General features: G+C 40.7%; 1 protein-coding gene across 7 annotated transcripts in view; it reads right to left on the bottom strand.

Moving 5' to 3' along the window:
- ryr2a (ryanodine receptor 2a (cardiac)) overlaps window positions 1–18,205 on the bottom strand; it is a 317,523-nt gene that overhangs the window by 113,996 nt on the left and 185,322 nt on the right. For 6 of the 7 annotated variants that reach the window (XM_014410059.4, XM_024799042.2, XM_014410055.3 and 3 more), the window contains exons 54-61: window positions 18,058–18,148; window positions 12,267–12,407; window positions 11,528–11,691; window positions 3,661–3,739; window positions 3,124–3,213; window positions 1,964–2,101; window positions 1,780–1,857; window positions 1,589–1,664 (exon numbers count right to left, since the gene is read on the bottom strand). In XM_014410059.4, the coding sequence (XP_014265545.3) occupies window positions 1,589–1,664; window positions 1,780–1,857; window positions 1,964–2,101; window positions 3,124–3,213; window positions 3,661–3,739; window positions 11,528–11,691; window positions 12,267–12,407; window positions 18,058–18,148 (857 nt within the window). The remainder of the gene's footprint in view (window positions 1–1,588; window positions 1,665–1,779; window positions 1,858–1,963; window positions 2,102–3,123; window positions 3,214–3,660; window positions 3,740–11,527; window positions 11,692–12,266; window positions 12,408–18,057; window positions 18,149–18,205) is intronic. The other variant, XM_076887178.1, reaches the window with a different exon arrangement.

Raw genomic sequence — 18,205 nt, 5'->3', positions numbered from 1 at the left:
TTATAAGCTTCCTGTCTGGCTCCAGGCAGAGGCAGCAACAGTATCTGAAGCCTCATTACCGGGCTTATTGTTTTCTAACATGGGTTCTTCTATTAATTCGATCAGTCGTAATTTTGTTGTTAAACACTCCTTAAAGATATTAAGTCAAATTAGGAAATCTCTTAAACTACCGGACTTCTCAGTAAGAATACCAATAATACATAACTACGTGTTTAAACCAGGTAAAATGGAGAGGGTGTTTTTAGAATGGGGGGGAAAGGGACTGAAATGCATTGAGGACTCATATATATAGATGACAGATTCATGTCTTTCCTTCAACTTCAACAGAAGTTTCAGTTACCTCAATCATATTTTTTTCGTTATCTTCAAATAAGGAATTTTGTTCAACGAAACTTTTCAGACTTTCCACTGAAGCCACTAAGTCTTACTGATATAATTCGGAAAGCAGATTTTAAACATCTGATATCTCAGTTTGTGAAGTGCTTTACAATCCCAGCTGATTCTGATGGAATTAAGAATACACGGGCTGGAGACCTCGGTGTTCCTGTCTGAGGACCAACGGTCAAACTGTTTGTCCAACATTCAGAAAGGCTCAGTAAACGCCAGATATAAAGTAATCCAGTTTAAAGTCATTCACAGATTACACTTTTCTAAACTTAAACTTAACCGGATCTATAATTCTGTATCCCCCTTATGTGACAGATGTAATATCGGTGAAGGTTCCCTTGCACATCTATTTCGGCATTGCCCTGTCTTGAAAGCTTTTTGGAGCCAGATTTTTACGTGGTTTTCAAACCAATTTGGGAAAAAAGTACCACTTGATGGTACACTGGCTATACTTGGATCATTTGCATCAATCGAATCTTTTTCCTTAATTACAGTGGGTGTGCTGGCTGCAAAGAAACTTATTCTTTTACAGTGGCGGTCTTCTTCGGCCCCGTCTTTTAACAGGTGGCTTAATGAGATGGTGTCTGTGGCCCGGGTGGAGCAGATAAGATTTGATAGAGAGGGGAAACTGGCGAGTTTTTGTACGATTTGGCAGCCATTTCTAGAATTCTTAAAAATTAACTGATCATAATTCATGCCTCACACCCCGCGTGAATTTTCTTATTTTATTTTACTCTTTATTTAGTTAATATTGTTATAATCTTTTCTTCTTCTTTTTTTCTCCTTCTTTTTCTTTTTTCATGCTTATAAGTTCACAAATGCTAAATGTTGTAAATGTCCTCAGTTGAATCTGTACAAGCATGCTGTGTTTAATTTAAAAGCAAAAAATAAAATAATTAATAACAAAACACCAAAATGGACAAGCTTCTAACAGAGAAACTGCCATGCCAAAATGACTGTACGGCACTTCAGTTAATATGCAACAAAAATCAAAGGGTTGGGTAAAGTTGCTATAACAGCAACTGTAAAGCAGAGGTGTGGGGAAATGGTATTGATCTTCTAAACAGCACTTCGCAGAATTCCATCTGTTTTATTTTTACAGGCTATGCATAAAAAAGAAGTCAAGCTTTCTGTGTTATCTGTTTGTGATGGCAGAGAAACAAGGAACACCCTGTGTGTGTGTTTGCTGTGTAAGATTTACCTCTGGCTTCCAGCTCCAGTTTCTTTTTCCTGGACCAGATATTATGATAATTCTCTGCAAGCAGCTCTGCCATTGACTGGAGAAGTAAATGTTTGACATGCACTGATCAATTCATCCATCAATCAATCTGCATTATCAGCTCCCATGAGTAATCTGGCTTTGCATGCATTGTGTTCTTGTGAATAATTTACCTGCAAGTCTCTGGACAATGTCACATTACTCATATCAGTGGGTCTTGGACTGAAAGCTGAAGCTCCTTCAAAAGAAAGCTGTTGGAGATTGAACATACAGCATTATATATGATGTCACCTTTCCCTTTGATCCATAATAAGTACCTCGGGAACAAATGTAAGAATGGGTGGTGTTCATATACACCTGACTGGCCTGTGATATCCTTCTGGGCTTGTTGTGAAGGTTGACAGAGTCTCCCTCTCTGATCCTGTCAATGCTCCAACCCCATGAAAGCATGGTCTTCAGAGACTCTCTGATGGGCCAGCAGTATGTCTCTTTATCCTGCAAAGTCACAGTTTGCTTTCAGATGTACTGCAAAACCCGAACAAAGCATGAACTCAGACACACCAACACATGATCTTCTGCAGGATCATTTGCTCACATGTCTGTGCCCACATCAGCTGATACATTTCCATTCATTCAATTAGTAAATCTCATTTGATTACTTTGCAGTTATTTATTTGTAACAAATGTTTGGAATCATGTTTGTTTTTCGTTCCACTTCTCACGTGTGCACCACCCTGTGTTGGTCTTTCACCTGGAATTGTGACAAAATGTGGAAAAGTTCAAGGGGCTGAATACTTTTGCAAGCCGCTGTAATTATTAAATAATAAAACTGATACGTTTCTCTTTTGCAACAAATATTATATAACACAATGGAGATGAAGTGTATGTAAATAAATATCTAAAGTTTATCTAAAAGAAAGAGAAGAGAAAAGTGGCACCCCTCAGCCTTTTAGCAGATATACCGATGGTATCATTTCAAAATCCTACATCACCTCATTCACAACAATTTCAGAAAACTCACTTTGACCTTGAGGTCGAGGTCACTGAGATTTTATCTCCTCTGACATTTTTAGTAAATGCACCTGTAGTATCAATTTCAGAAAACTTAACCTCTGACCGTGAGGTCAGTGAGATTCAAACTCATCTCACATCTTTACCTGTGGTATCAATTAGAGGCTCCTACGTTTCTGAGTTACTGCATTCACAAACGTAGGTGTTCACGCTCAGCCACCAGGGTGACGACAACACCCCATCAGCCTTTTACTGCTAAGGAGTAAAAACTGACTCATTCAGTTTTCAGGTATGAGTTTGGTGTAGTATTTCAGCAAACTGTAAACACAGGTAGCTGTCCAGCCAGGAGAGCTACCTGTGATTCAATACAGATTCATGCCATGCTGTTTTTCATCATTACTAAGCTATCACTGACCCAAATGTAGCACTCACACAAACTATACAAATCTTTTGTAAAATATAGAAAGCTCCCAACTTCCACAGAAAGATGTCTGCATGCAGACTACCTTTTCAGACAGGCTTTTGTATGGTTTCAGGAGTGGATGGCTCTTGCTGATTTCACACATCTGGTCTCCATATGACCAGCCATTGGAAAACTACAGAATATAAGTTCACATTTACAGATCAGATTTTACAGCAACCAAAAGCAGTTCTATTTTGCTACATTTCGTGATGACAACAAGAAACACTACGAAATTTTTAAAAAGCACACAAACATTTTCCCCTCAATGTTATTCAAAGTTTACAAGAAATATTTCTTTCTCTAAAAAAGTATCAGCAGAATAAGCTGGTATATTGACATTTATGTCAATCATTGGCTTAAAGTATAGTATACCATAAAGTTTGCCAAACAGCATACATATGTAACAGAATATTTTATATATTATAGCTGTGGGGTGTGTTCTTCTATGTGTAATCATTGGGTGCATTTGTTATCAGTGACTGTGAAAGACTGTTGATGTACCACACTGTTTTTGTCGTCATGGTGAGGGGAAAAACAGTATGATCAGGAAACACAGAACAAGAATAAAAATCATACATACCTTTTCTATACACCACTTCTCATGGATGTGCTCCGCATATCTGGTTATAAAACAATCCAGTTTCTCTGGAACAGTCACACTGTCAAAGCGAGAAAAAACAAACCACTGCATTAGAAACAGAAATACAGAGATGAGAAAATAGAAATCTGCATCTGGATTTGTGTCAGTGTCCAGTGCCAGGAAATGACTGAAGGCACTCCAGTGGAGCATTATGGAGTCCTGCATCAAAGACTGAAATATAAATACAAATAAATATACAGTTATGCTCATAACTTTTTTTATTATTTCAAATGTGTTAATCGCCAGACTGTACACTTAGGAATTTATCTCTCAGCAGTCAACGCTACACTATCACTTAACTATCGGTTAGCACCAGTGAGCCAGCTGAGACCAGTCCATACACGTACCATAACACTGCCTAGGACACTGCTTTATAATATGAAGCACATTAAGGCCACTACTTTGATTTGGAGCTATTAAGGTGGAGATGAGGAGATGATGGAGCGGGTCAATGCTGGGCTCAGATCTACCCCCCATCCCAATCCCTTTTTGTCCCCCATAAACCCCCCACCAGAGCGGCCAAAGGTTCGCCATCGAGCCCCACCCTCAACAGAGCAATCGAAGTCACATTGCCCAGCCTCGCCCCCCTTAGTTCCTCTTCATGCCCTGTCCCAGCAGTCTGATGTGTGATGTGTGAAGGGTCCGGGCTGTGAGGATTATGGCAGTGGTGACTTTTCCCAGGAGAAGCTGGGACCCTGTTTACTAGAAGGTTTTAAAATTTCTGTACTTTTAGGTGACAGGAGACATGTGGCCTGGTCAAAACACAGAGAGCTGCACTCTAAAAGATCTTTAAACATAGTAAACATACCTTGTGTGCCACAGACTGCTCCCAAACACGAGGGGACAAGTAATGCCTCTAAAACACTTAAGTTGGCTTTATTAAACATTAGATCTTTAGCTGGGAAAACATTTTTAATTAATGATTTAATCACTGAGCACAGCCTTGATTTTATGTTTTTAACTGAAACTTGGTTGGACCAAAGTAACAGTGGAGCTGTTCTCATCGAGACGACCCCTCCTAACTACAGTTTTATCAGTGAGGCCAGGGTGAGCAGGAGAGGAGGAGGGGTCGCTGTCTTATTTAATGAATCATTTCAATGTAAGCAGCTATCTCCTGGAAGTTTTCAGGCTTTTGAATATGTGGCTTTACAGCTGAAGGCCCCATCCAAAGTTGTGTTTCTTAATGTTTACAGGCCTCCCAAATACTGCACAGACTTTTTTAATGACCTCAGTGAACTCCTGTCTGTGATCTGTGTTGATTTTGACTGTGTAATTATTGCTGGGGATTTTAACATTCATGTGGACAACCCTCAGGACAAAGGGACTAAAGACCTGAGTAACACTCTGGGCAACTTTGGGCTGACTCAGCATGTAACAGAGGCCACACATAATAGAGGACACACTCTTGACCTACTGATCTCCAAAGGCCTGAGCATTTCAAAGGTTACTGTGTCTGATGTGGGCCTGTCTGATCATTACTGTGTTTTCTTTGAAAGTAAAATCTCAGCCCACACAAATATATCAACAACAGTGATCACAAAACGGTGTATAACTGAACACAGTAGTGCAATTTTTAACCAGGTCTTCCCATTAACACCTGGCCTGTCCAGAGGGTCAGTCAATGAGCTCGTCAATAGCTTCAATGCTAACATGTTAAATGTAATGGACACTATTGCTCCCATTAAGGTGAAGGTTATCTCTGGAAGGAAAAAGTCTCCATGGAGAAACTCCACACTGGTGAAAAATGAAAAAAGAGAGTGTAGGAAAGCTGAGCGCAGATGGAGAAAAACAAACCTCCAGGTTCACTATGACATCTATAAAGAGAAACTTCACAATTATAATTTACAACTGAGGAATGCAAGGAGGTCCTACTTCTCTGACATCATCACTAAAAACAGCCATAATGCTCGGGTCTTATTTTCTACAGTTGACAGGCTAACAAACCCTCCTGTGTCAGTGGCAGCTGAACTTCATTCGACCATGGCCTGCAATGACTTTGCCAAATTCTTCACTGAAAAAATCCAAAAAATTAGACAAGCAATTGGTACATCAACAGCAGATCCAGGATATGTACTGTGTCCACCAAAAAACTGTTTAAACATCATGAAACAGTTTCAACCTATTAACAGCAAAGACCTGGAGGACATCTTAGGTAAACTGAACTCCTCCTCCTGCTGTTTAGATGTCCTGCCAACAAGTTTTTTCAAAAAGGTCTCAAAGACTTTAGAGTCAGACCTGTTACAGATCGTCAACTTTTCTTTATTATCAGGTGTGTTTCCAGAATCACTAAAAACTGCTGTAATCAAACCTATACTGAAAAAGGACAATCTTGACAAGACACAAATGAACAACTACAGGCCGATCTCAAATCTCCCGTTTTTAAGTAAGATCATTGAAAAAGCAGTTTCTCAACAGCTCAATTACTTCTTAACACAGAATAACTGCTACGATGCCTTCCAGTCAGGTTTTAGACAGAACCACAGCACTGAAACTGCTCTGACCAAAGTGTTTAATGACATATGTCTGAATACAGACAGCGGAAAAATGTCAGTCCTAGTTTTACTGGATCTCAGTGCAGCATTTGATACAGTTGACCACAACATATTACTCAAACGACTGGAGAACTGGACAGGTCTTTCAGGAACTGTACTAAACTGGTTCAAAACATACTTAGAAAACAGGAAATACTTTGTATCAATAGGTAACTTCACATCTGAGCAGACAAGTATCACATGTGGAGTTCCCCAAGGTTCCATCTTGGGACCCCTTCTGTTTAACATCTACATGCTCCCACTGGCACAGATTATAAACAACAACAAAATAAACTATCACAGCTATGCAGATGACACACAAATATATATCACAATGTCACCAGGAGACCGAGGCCCTGTACAGGCTCTTGGTAAATGCATTGAGGAAATCAATGACTGGTTGTGCCACAATTTTCTCCAGCTAAACAAAAACAAAACTGAGGTAATAGTCTTTGGAGCCAAAGAAAAACAATTACAGGTCACCAGAGAACTTCAATCTATACATCTAAAAACCACAAACCAGGCGAGAAATTTGGGTGTAGTGATGGATGCAGACCTAAACTTAGAAAAACACATTAAGACAATAACAAAGTCAGCTTACTATCACCTCAAGAATATATCAAGGATAAAAGATCTGATGTCTCAACAGGACCTGGAAAAACTAGTCCATGCATTCATCTTTAGTAGGCTTGATTACTGTAACAGCATCTTTACAGGTCTACCTAAAAAATCAGTCAGACAACTACAGCTCATTCAGAACTCTGCTGCTCGAGTCCTCACTAAGACCAAAAAGGTGGACCACATCAGTCCAGCTCTGAGGTCTTTACACTGGCTGCCTGTCAGTCAGAGGATAGACTTTAAAGTTCTGATGCTGGCCTATAAAGCTCTGAATGGTTTAGGACCAAAATACATCAATGACCTCCTGACCCAGTATGAACCATCCAGATCCCTCAGGTCATCTGGATCCGGTCTTTTATCAGTTCCCAGAGTCAGAACCAGACACGGAGAAGCTGCATTCAGCTTTTATGCTCCTTATATCTGGAACAAACTCCCAGAAAGCCTCAGATCAGCTGAAACACTCAGTTTATTTAAATCCAGGTTGAAGACTCACCTGTTCTCAGCTGCATTTGAATAAAGCACCAAATCCACACTTTAAGCTTAAATTTCAAAACTTACATTTAACTACTGATTTTATCTACTGTTCTGATTTTATCTGTTTTGATTTTATATACTGTTGTTTGTTTGTTTGTTAATTAGTTAGTTAGTTTATTTGCTTGTTTTAATCAATTTTAAATCATGCTTTTTATTTGTTCTTGTTTCTAATGTCTCTGTAAAGCACTTTGAATCACCTTGTTGTTGAATTGTGCTATACAAATAAACTTGCCTTGCCTTGCCTTGCCTTGCCTTGCCTTGCCTTGCCTTGCCTTGCCTTGCCTTGCCTTGCCTTAAATAAAACTCAGTTGAATTTCACATTCTTTCCATGATGTTTGTTGGAGACCTCTTCACCCATGATAGTATAAAAACTTAAAGTTCAGTTTTGAAAATGTTAAATACATGGATCAAACTTTACAGTTGGTTTGACCATTCAGTCATTTGACACTGCAAATCACCAAAACTATTTCCTGTAAACATCCGTTCGTTCTTCCATTTCAATCTAATCTAGTAGAAACAATTTAAAAGAAAATAAATACAGAAAAATAATATTCTTGCACACAAGCTTCCTCATAGATCCCAACCCAGATGTGGAGGTTACTTCTGAAACTGGTAAAACTTCATTTAGCCTGTTGTTGGCTGGGTTGTTACTTCTTCAGACCTGTTTGAATGAATAGCATTGTTATTCATTTTTATTTTCTGTTAGAATGCAACTTAATATTTTGATTTATTCTTTAGATTTCTTTAATCTCTTAAATTGTGCAAAAGTCTTGAGCCATATTTTACATAAGAGGCCAGACTTTCACCTAATTGTTCCTTTTTTAAGTTCTCCTGAAGGCTTCAAAGAACAACTTTGAAGGTGTTTGTTCTTTGGACATTGGCTTTTTGAATCATTTTAAGTCCTGTCTTCATACTTTAGAGGGGAATGTTCTTTCAATGAAAGTGTATTCAACCACTGTCAACTTGACAGATGTGCAGGTGTGCAACGTATCAGCTGTTTGTGCTGGGCTATGTCTTTAGAAATGTGAACAAAAAAATGAAGAAACCTCATAGTGGACATTAGAAGACTATCAAAAACAAACAGTCTGTGCTACTATGTGAATTCCATGAATTTAAGGCTTTCCTACTTGATAATCAGTTTTTGTTGTTTCCTTTGAAACCTTCGATTTGTTTCGAGGAGGAGAGCACGTGCTCTCCCAAGATTAAAAAAAAAAGACGGAGTTTTCATGAATGCACCTCTGTGCTGAAAACTGTTTCTGGACTGAGCAGCCTAAATAAACTGAACAGGCATATTCTGACTTGATCATTCCATCAGGTGAAAATTGCTTCTGGATATTTATAAGTTACACGCTGTTATGAATTCAACATGATCTCACAATGTTTGCAGGTCTGCAAACGCAGGTCTGTTACTAAAACACCAGTTTTAGTAACAAACTCTCAACTGCATACTTTTAAAAATGGGATTTTAACAGTAATGTAAAAACTAAAAGTTCTTCTGTAATTATTTTTATTAAAAGAGAAAACACATTAATGACATTCATTAAGATGTACAGACAGGCAGAGATGGGGGTTGGGGAAAATACAAAGACAGTGACTGTTTTTACAACAGCGTTCTGTAAAAACTTCCTGTCAGTGATTCCTGAAATACCATTTACAAGTGTTAAAGACAGCATAGAGAGGATACCTGGGCTGGGGTTTGGAAGTTGTTGGCCTTCTGTGGGGGGTCGGAGAACTGTTTGAACCTAATGTGTGACAAAAGAATCCACTGCCCTCTCTTACCTGTCTGTAAAAGCCCTGCAACAATTTATCAGAGATGCACAGAGCGCGGACGGAGAGAAAATAAAGGTGGTTCACAGCAGGCAACTTGCTGCATTTTAAAATGATGCGATCCATACATTATTAGTAAAACTACTCTTAAGAGATCTACGTAACATATTTAACAAATTGTGTTATTAAAGTGTTTATTTATTTATTTAGTCGTTGTCAGGATTCCGACAGTTCTTTCCAATAAATTGTGGTTTATTCTCTACATTCAGGTTGAGGGTCATATGATGATGAAGCTTTGATTGCACAATCCCAAGAAAGATATGGAAAAGTATAAAATAAGTATCAGCTGTTAATAATCTCCTGATGGCAGAGTTGTTGTTATCTGTGGGCGCTGGAAACGCTGTTTGTATAATCGCTCATTAAGACCAGTTTGAACACTAATAACTGTTAATTCTGTCCTACCTGTAGCAGGTGGAGTTTTCCCACCTATAACTAAATAAATACATGATGCAGGTTGGACACTTATTTGTGGGACGTGTAGCATTTATTGACTGCAAAATTTTTTGAATCAGAGTATTGACATGAATTGCAAAGGTGAAATACCAAGATTAGTGACAGACAGCTTGAATAAGCAGCCAGGACTGTGATCATTACCATTATGACTGTTCATTTATTGGGAAAGTTTAACTGGCGGGAATTACCAATAGTTTTAAGCACAGTGCCAGACCCTCGTGGTTCTCTCCTTCAGCAGCAGTTCACTGACCTTATTTAATCATCAGAAAAATTAAAATAAAGTGCCAAATATTTCTGGCAGACAGCACACACACATACATATTGTTGTGCAGTTGGGGCATGTTTAAATTAAAATTTAACACGAACTACTGCATTGATTTAGTAACTGAAAGGTCAGACACTTTTTTGAGGGACAGCCTTGCATTTGGAGTGTCCATTTCACAGGGTAATGTTATAAGAGGAGTCAGACAAATGTGATTTCACCAGTACTGCCAAACGTAACTATCTGTGATGGCACTATGACTGTTCGTTTATTAGCAAAGCCAATGCATACAGTAACTGGCATGGCTGGAATGCCCACACATGTACAGTAGATGCTCTGGTCCCTCTCCTGCAGTACAGTAGTGTTTCACTGACACCTATAAATTTAGACCAGAGCCCGACATATTTCATCATTAAAAGCATCATTACATTGTTACTGCTGTCATGGTGCTCTCTGTCTGACCTTTTGTATCTCTAAAAATATACTTTTCTCTTACAGGACCAACCAATCATCAACTTCTGCTTAAAATGTGATTTTCATGTTTTAATTAAAAAAAGACATTGTCGTGCCATGCTTTCATGTCCAGTAACATTACTGAGGAATAACCCAAGAATGCAAGCATCACTTTTTGCTTTGTATCTTGCTTATTCCGTGTGCACAACCTCTGTAAATGAATGGACTTCCATTAGCACTGCGCCCCCTGGATGATGCACAAGACATTACACTGTTTTTTATAAATGCTGCTTGGGAGCGTTAACCTGTTCCTGTTCGCATTGTACACGTCACAGGCGGGGAATATCATTACAGTCACGGATCAACCGGCCATCAGGCAGGAATCCGCCAGGTATCTGTCATTGTCCTGTCAGGAATGAGGTGGTTATTTTAAGTGGCTGTATCTGTACCTCACGTGTTTGAGGCTTGGCCAGATGTTGAGGAGGGTTGTTGTCCTAACCCAGAAAAGAATTCTGTGATCGTAGACATTTGGTGCTGCTGAGCTAACCAGTGAATTCCTTCTTTTTTGCCACTTCTAAAATTCTTCCAATCTCTCTCATATGTTTATTTTAGTTTTTCAACCTGAAGTCCTGTTTGGTAGCTTATTCACTCTTAATACTAACTTGGGCACTGCCGGTTTAGAAATTACAGAGAGTCCCTGTTATCACCAAATGCAAGTTTGCTACTCAAATCAATCCCTGGCTCCTCATATTTGGATGTTGACATGTGCCTGGGGGAGGATACTGAACCCTAGTTAAGTGTAAGCATGTATGTGTTTCTTAAATAAAGAATGTTAGATAAATAATGTGTGTGTGAGCGAGTTTGAAGTGGATTATTCAGAGTAGAAGAGCATTTATGCACCTTTAAAAATGGGGGAATCTGCATAAAATGGCTTTGAACAGTTAATGCAATACTTTTGTTAACCCCCTGCTTCAATTATATCATAATGATTGTTTGATTTAAAATCCACCATGTTGGTATACAGAGGCAAAACAACAAGACATATCATTGTATCATTGTGCAAAGCATTCTAACCTGACTGTAAGCCAAACAAGTAAACATGTTACAAAGAAGAAAAAGATGTACATACTTGGTGGTGTCTGCAGGCTGTGGTGTGAAGTTTCCTTCTGAGTCCATAGATGACTGTTTCTCCATCATGGCCATGTAGTTGGACTCCATATACTCTGGAGGAAGAGCTCCAGCCACAGCACTAAGACATGGCAGCGCCAGTTTAAATAGCTCCTGGTCGTACTGCTACATTACAACACATACACAGTATGTAAGTGTGTTGCTTCAGACATTATTGTGAACATTGAAGGCTGTCTGTTTATCATTTGTTTAAAGCAAATAAACTTGGGGAATATTCAGAATCTGTCATGAGGGTGAAGTGAGGGTTGAAATAGAGAATTCCAGGCACAGCAGATAAATTATGAGTTTTATTAAACAGTGTGTCCAAACAAAAGGCAGAAATCTATCCAGCGAAGATTAGAGAAACATAGGGAGAAGAGACGGGCAGGAGTGGGTATACTGGTCTCCCTTGCTCCCTGCCTCCTCTTTCCCAATGGGCTTTACTTGGAGGATGAGCGGGATGCTTCCCTGCACCTTTTGGTCCTGATTGGTGTTTTTTGCTAATGTGCATAATGAGAGGCCCAACATTCTTTTGGAATCATTGGGTGGTATACGCACCATCTAGGGACTATCGTGTTGCTGGTAGTAGGCAATGATGGTATAACTTGGAGAAGAGTGAGTGGGAGTAACGGCCTTGTTATGCTTGTCCATAGAAGTGCGACCCGTGTGCATTCTTTGAGCTACCACTAGATGAGCCTCACCTTGTGGGACAGGGCATCAAATATTCCCCAGAACATTTTCCTAGAGAGGTGCAGCTCTTCATCTGACGCTACTCCAAAATTGCCCCAACCTCCAGCCAAACAGTAGTACTTCCAGCAACGCTCGTAGTGATTGGTCAACAGCTGAGAAGTCAAAAGCACATTAATTACCAGTCAATATATGACTGAAGCCAAATGAGTAAGTAAGGTGTTACAGTAATTCAATCATATTTTCCCATAACAACTTAATGCACTTAATCAGTAACAACATTAGTTACTAACCATACAATTATACTGTTATTTGTGCTTCACGGATTTTACAGTTTTTCCACAAAGGGCTAGTGCGCATATTTTATAAATCTAATGGTAATTTGGTGTGTGCATTTGTTTTTTTGCACTGGGTAAGAACATTTCTATGTTTCATCTGTGCGTTTTCAGTGGGAGAAACATCATCCAAGTGACGTCTTCAGTCTCAGCTGACTGTAGGTTTCCCCAACCTTATAAACATTTGCAAAATGACTGAAACTAGCACCACTGAATGAACAATGACCAGTCAAGGAGGTCATTTACATGAAAAGGGAAAGACCATCTCTAAATCGAGGAGGGGGCCTAAGGGTACATCTCTGGCCATCTTACAATGCTGTGATTGCAGCCATTCCCAACTCTCTGTGAGAATTTGCATATTAAGGATCAAGGAACTGACCTCCCAGCCCATTGTCCCTTCAGTGGTGCTAGTTTCAGTCATTGTGCAAATGTACTGTTTATAATGTTGGGGAAACCTGCAGTCAGCTGTGCATGAAGATGAACTGAATCAACCTTTTGGCATATTGATGAATGTTCCCCACTGCATGTAAAAAGATACACACAGTTGAATGGTAATTATGTGTAATTATCTGAAGTTCAGTTCAGTTCTTTTTTATTTCAAACATATACATTCACCAGCGTTTCATGAAATCATTCCATGCAGTTGTTTGAAAAGGAGTAGGCAGAAGTATATACTTATTTAGCCCCACCCCCTCAGGTTTACATCCTCATCATCTAAATTTGAACAACAAAAACGTATACACCGCCTTCAACTTAGAACATAACATCACAAAAAATATTTTCTCATGTTCAACTAAAACTATATTTAGATTTGCTAATTTGCAGAAGAAAATAAACATGAGTTTGACTGCTGTCTTGGGTTAATTGCATTTTCTTCATTCTTATACTTATTTAATATTTCTTTTTTGAGTTTTATTTTAAACTGGTTTATATCACTGCTGACCTTTATTTCTTCTTTTAACTCATTCCAGAATTTAACTCCCGCTATTGAAATAGACATCCTTTTCAATGTTGTTCTTACTCTTTGTAATTTTAAATACCTCCCTTCTCTTTCTAAGAACCATTTACTTATTTCGATTGGGAGCATCCCTTTCCTTGCCTTATATATTATTTGCACTGTTTTAAACTTCACCAGATCCTGGAATTTTATAGCTTGCGTCCTAATAAAGAGTGCGTTTGTGTGAGCCCTATACCCTAATGGCCCTTTTCTGCATTATGATTATAGTCTGAGTATTACTTTTATATGTATTTCCCCAAACCTCTACACAATAACTCATGTATGGTAATAGCAAAGCACAAGTGCCTCAATTCTATGCTTTATATTAACTAAAATGCCATATAACCATTTAGTGTAGTATTTATATTCGTTTATATTTATATTCGTTTATATTCCACCACAAGCGGACACGGTCACCGCCTTATGCGAGCTGCATGAGGCACTCACACAGCACCAGACACAACACCGGGACGCTGCGCTTATTGTGACGGGGGACTTTAATAGCGCCAACCTCAAACGCGCAGCGCCGAACTTTTATCAACACATCACCTGCCCCACCAGGGGTGAAAGGACACTGGACCACTGCTACACTACGGTCAAGGACGGCTACAAGGCACAATCCCGCCCCCCGTTTGGCAAATCTGATCACGCCGCCATCTTCCTCATGCCAAAATACAAACAAAGGCTGAAACAGGAAGTTCCGGTTCAGAGGAAGGTCGCGCGCTGGACGGATCAATCGGTGGCCGCGTTACAGGACGCACTCGATGACGCAGACTGGGGCATGTTCAGAAACAGCTCCGACGATGACGTCAACGTGTTTACGGAAGCGGTTGTGGGATTCATCGGGAAACTAGCGGATGATACCGTGGAGACAAAGACTATCACAACGTTTCCCAACCAGAAGCCGTGGGTGGATAAAACCATCCGCGACGCTCTGAGATCCCGCACCGCTGCCTACAACACGGGACTCACAACGGGGGACATGGACCCGTACAAAGCCGCGTCATATAACGTGCGGAGGGCGGTGAAAGAGGCGAAGCAGCGCTACGGGAGGAAACTAGAGTCACAACTCCAACAGAGTGACTCTAGGAGCCTGTGGCGGGGACTAAGGACAATAACGGACTATAAAGCACCAACAACCGGTATGACGAATGCGGCCGTGACTCTGGCAGACGAGCTGAACACTTTCTATGCTCGCTTCGAGGCTGCAGCTAAGGACTCCAACAATGCTAGTGTTAGCGGCGCTAACGGCTGCAGACAGGAAGATACTGCCAGCACCGGAAACGTGCTCGTCATCTCCGAGCATGAAGTAAGGAGAGCCTTCAAGAGAGTGAACACCAGGAAAGCAGCAGGACCAGACGGCATCCCAGGTCGTATCCTCAGAGACTGCGCATACCAGCTAGCTCCTGTGTTCACTGAGATATTCAACATCTCTTTATCTCAGTCGGTGATCCCCACATGCTTCAAAGAGTCCATCATTGTTCCTGTCCCGAAGAAACCCCACCCTGCTTCTCTCAATGACTATCGCCCTGTAGCCCTCACCTCAGTAGTGATGAAGTGCTTTGAACGCCTGGTCAGAGACTTCATCATTTCTTCACTACCAGACACACTGGACCCACTACAGTTCGCTTACCGTCCAAATCGTTCCACAGACGATGCCATCTCTCATCTCCTCCACACATCACTCACTCACTTGGACACTAGAAGGGGGAATTATGTTAAAATGCTCTTCATAGACTACAGCTCTGCATTTAATACCATAATTCCCTCCACACTCACCACCAAGCTGGAGCATCTGGGACTCAGCTCATCTATGTGTCAGTGGATCTCCAACTTCCTAACTGGCAGACCACAGGCAGTAAGGATGAGCGGACATGTCTCAGCCTCCACCACTCTCAGCACTGGAGCCCCCCAGGGGTGTGTTCTGAGCCCCCTGCTGTACTCTCTGTACACATATGACTGTGTGGCCACTACCAGCTCCACCACCATCATCAAGTTTGCTGACGACACCGTCGTGGTGGGCCTGATCTCTGATAACAACGAGACGGCCTACCTGAAGGAGATTAGGAATCTGGAGAACTGGTGCCAGAGGAACAACCTCCTTCTAAACGTCAGTAAGACAAAGGAGCTGATAGTGGACTTCAGCACTAAGCAGGAGAGGAACTACCAGACCCCCGTCATCAACGAGTGCCCAGTGGAGAGAGTGGACAGCTTCAAATACCTCGGAGTTCACATCACGCAGGACCTGTCATGGTCCTGTCACATCAACACCGTGGTGAAAAAGGCCCGACAGCGTCTCTACCACCTCAGACGCTTGAGAGACTTCCAACTGCCCTCCAAGGTGCTCAGGAACTTTTACTCATGCACCATAGAGAGCATCCTGGCGGGAAACATCTTAACCTGGTTCGGGAACAGCACCATGCAGGACAGACGAGCTCTACAGAGGGTTGTGCGGTCAGCTGAGCGCACCATCCGCTCCGAGCTCCCTGACCTGCACTCAATCTACAGCAGGCGGTGCTGGACCAAGGCCAGGAAGATCGTGAAGGACCTCAGCCATCCCAACAACAGACTGTTCTCTCTGTTGAGGTCAGGAAAGCGATTCCGCTCCCTGAAGACCAACACAGAGAGACTGAGGAGGAGCTTCTTCCCGCAGGCGATACGGTCTCTCAATCACACCACCACACAGTACTGACCCACACATATGGTTCTTACACACACACTGGACTTTCTGGACATTGGTTTTGCACAACACTGGTCACTATATTCTTCATTTCCAGTTAATACTTGTACAGCTGCTGTTATTGTGTATATATTTATTTATATTTAGATTTCTTCATACATTCTTATATAGTTCTATATTGTGTATTGTGTATTTTGTTGTACAGTTATTTTATTTTCAACTTTAATTTATATATTTATCTTTATCTTATTCTTCCCAGTTAAATTTACCCTTCATTCTAATTTGTGTTGTACAGTTATTTCATTTTTAACCTTAATTTATATTTTATTCCTTCCTAGTTAAATTTACCCTTTTTAATTTTTCATATTTATTTCCTATCTTATTCATAGCCTTTTCCTTTTTTGTTTTCTTTAGGTCACGAGCAGTTGTCCAAGCATTTCACTACATATCGTACTGTGTATGACTGTGTACGTGACAAATAAAATTTGAATTTGATTTGAATTTATTAAGTGGACACGCCCTGAAAGTAGATAACAGGGAACCATCCTCTAGTGGAAAGTTACTGAAACATGGTTGTTTTGACTAGAATGAGAGAGCTGGTAACAATAATGGATTGCATTTATATAGCGCTTTTCGAGACCGTCAAAGCGCTTTACAATTCCACTATTCATTCACACACTGGTGGAGGCAGCTACAGGTGTAGCCACAGCTGCCCTGGGGCAGACTGACAGAAGCGAGGCTGCCATATCGCACCATCGGCCCATCTGGCCAACACCAGTAGGCGGTAGGTGAAGTGTCTTGCCCAAGGACACAACGACAAAGACAGACAGAGCTGGGGATCGAACCGGCGACCTTCCGGTTACAAGATGAGCTTCCCAACCCCCCTGAACCCCAAATAAATAATAATAAAACTGTTAAGTGTGCGTCACCATTTTGAGATCGGCGGCTGTAGGAGCCATATGAGTTGTTCCTTTTTTGATTAAGTGGGTTGGTTTAAATGGACTCACTGTATTGGTGCACGGGTGTGGGGCGTGTCTCATGGGTGTGGTAGATGATAAATGTGGTTGCACTCACCTCTTGATGTTGATGAGCAGAAAGGTAGGGTGAGCATGAGGCAAAACTTTCTGTTGAGCGCAGCTTGAATGATTTTGATGTATTTTAACTGTAACTTGATGGTTTATGTATATTTATGCACTAATTGATGCCATAGGCCAAGTTGTAGTTTGGCATAGTAGTTAGTGCAGGTCTTTGTGAGTAGCAGTTATTTGTTTGTGCAGTCTGTGCATTTGTTTAATAGTTACTCCCAGGCGCTGATTTGTATATTGGACAGTTGCACGTGGAATAAAAGGAGTAAATGGTACAGAAGTGTATTTTATGTGTCTATTGTTGCGCGTCATCTGTGTCCTCGTGTTTAGCCTGCCGTGGCCGTTGGTTGAGCTGCAACAGCGGCACTGTGTCATGCAGGACGCATCTCGCTTCTAGAAGTAATTTTGTGAGACAATAAAGTGTGAAAGGATCTACTGAGCAGTGTTTTGTCTTCCATCAGATGCCTCTGAGGAATCAAAAGAACGCGGTGAAGTGTTGATATTTAACACAATGCATCTTTGGCCGTGTTATAGAGTACTGAAAATGTAATGTAATGAGTAGTAATTGCATTCTTAGGGGAGTAATTAAGTAGCATAACTATTAAAAACAAAAACTCACAAGTAAGATGTAATAGATTGCATTTTTAGACAACAACCTGAACACTGGTTCCTATACATGCAAACTTTGTTTCCGACTTCGTTTCTCACCTTCAGAGGCATCTTGGTGTGCTCATTAAGTAGAGGAACATCAAACACCAGCCTCCTGAGTAGGTGCTGCATCATTGAAGGCCTTAGCTTACTGTACATTAAGAGGATTCCATACGTTAGTGGAATGTACCATCGCTGATCAAGAATA

The sequence above is a fragment of the Maylandia zebra genome, linkage group LG8, assembly GCF_041146795.1.
Source record: "Maylandia zebra isolate NMK-2024a linkage group LG8, Mzebra_GT3a, whole genome shotgun sequence".
In the NCBI taxonomy this organism is placed as follows: domain Eukaryota; kingdom Metazoa; phylum Chordata; class Actinopteri; order Cichliformes; family Cichlidae; genus Maylandia; species Maylandia zebra.
Note: the sequence above shows the minus strand (reverse complement) of the source record. Positions and strands in the feature narration are given on the sequence as shown.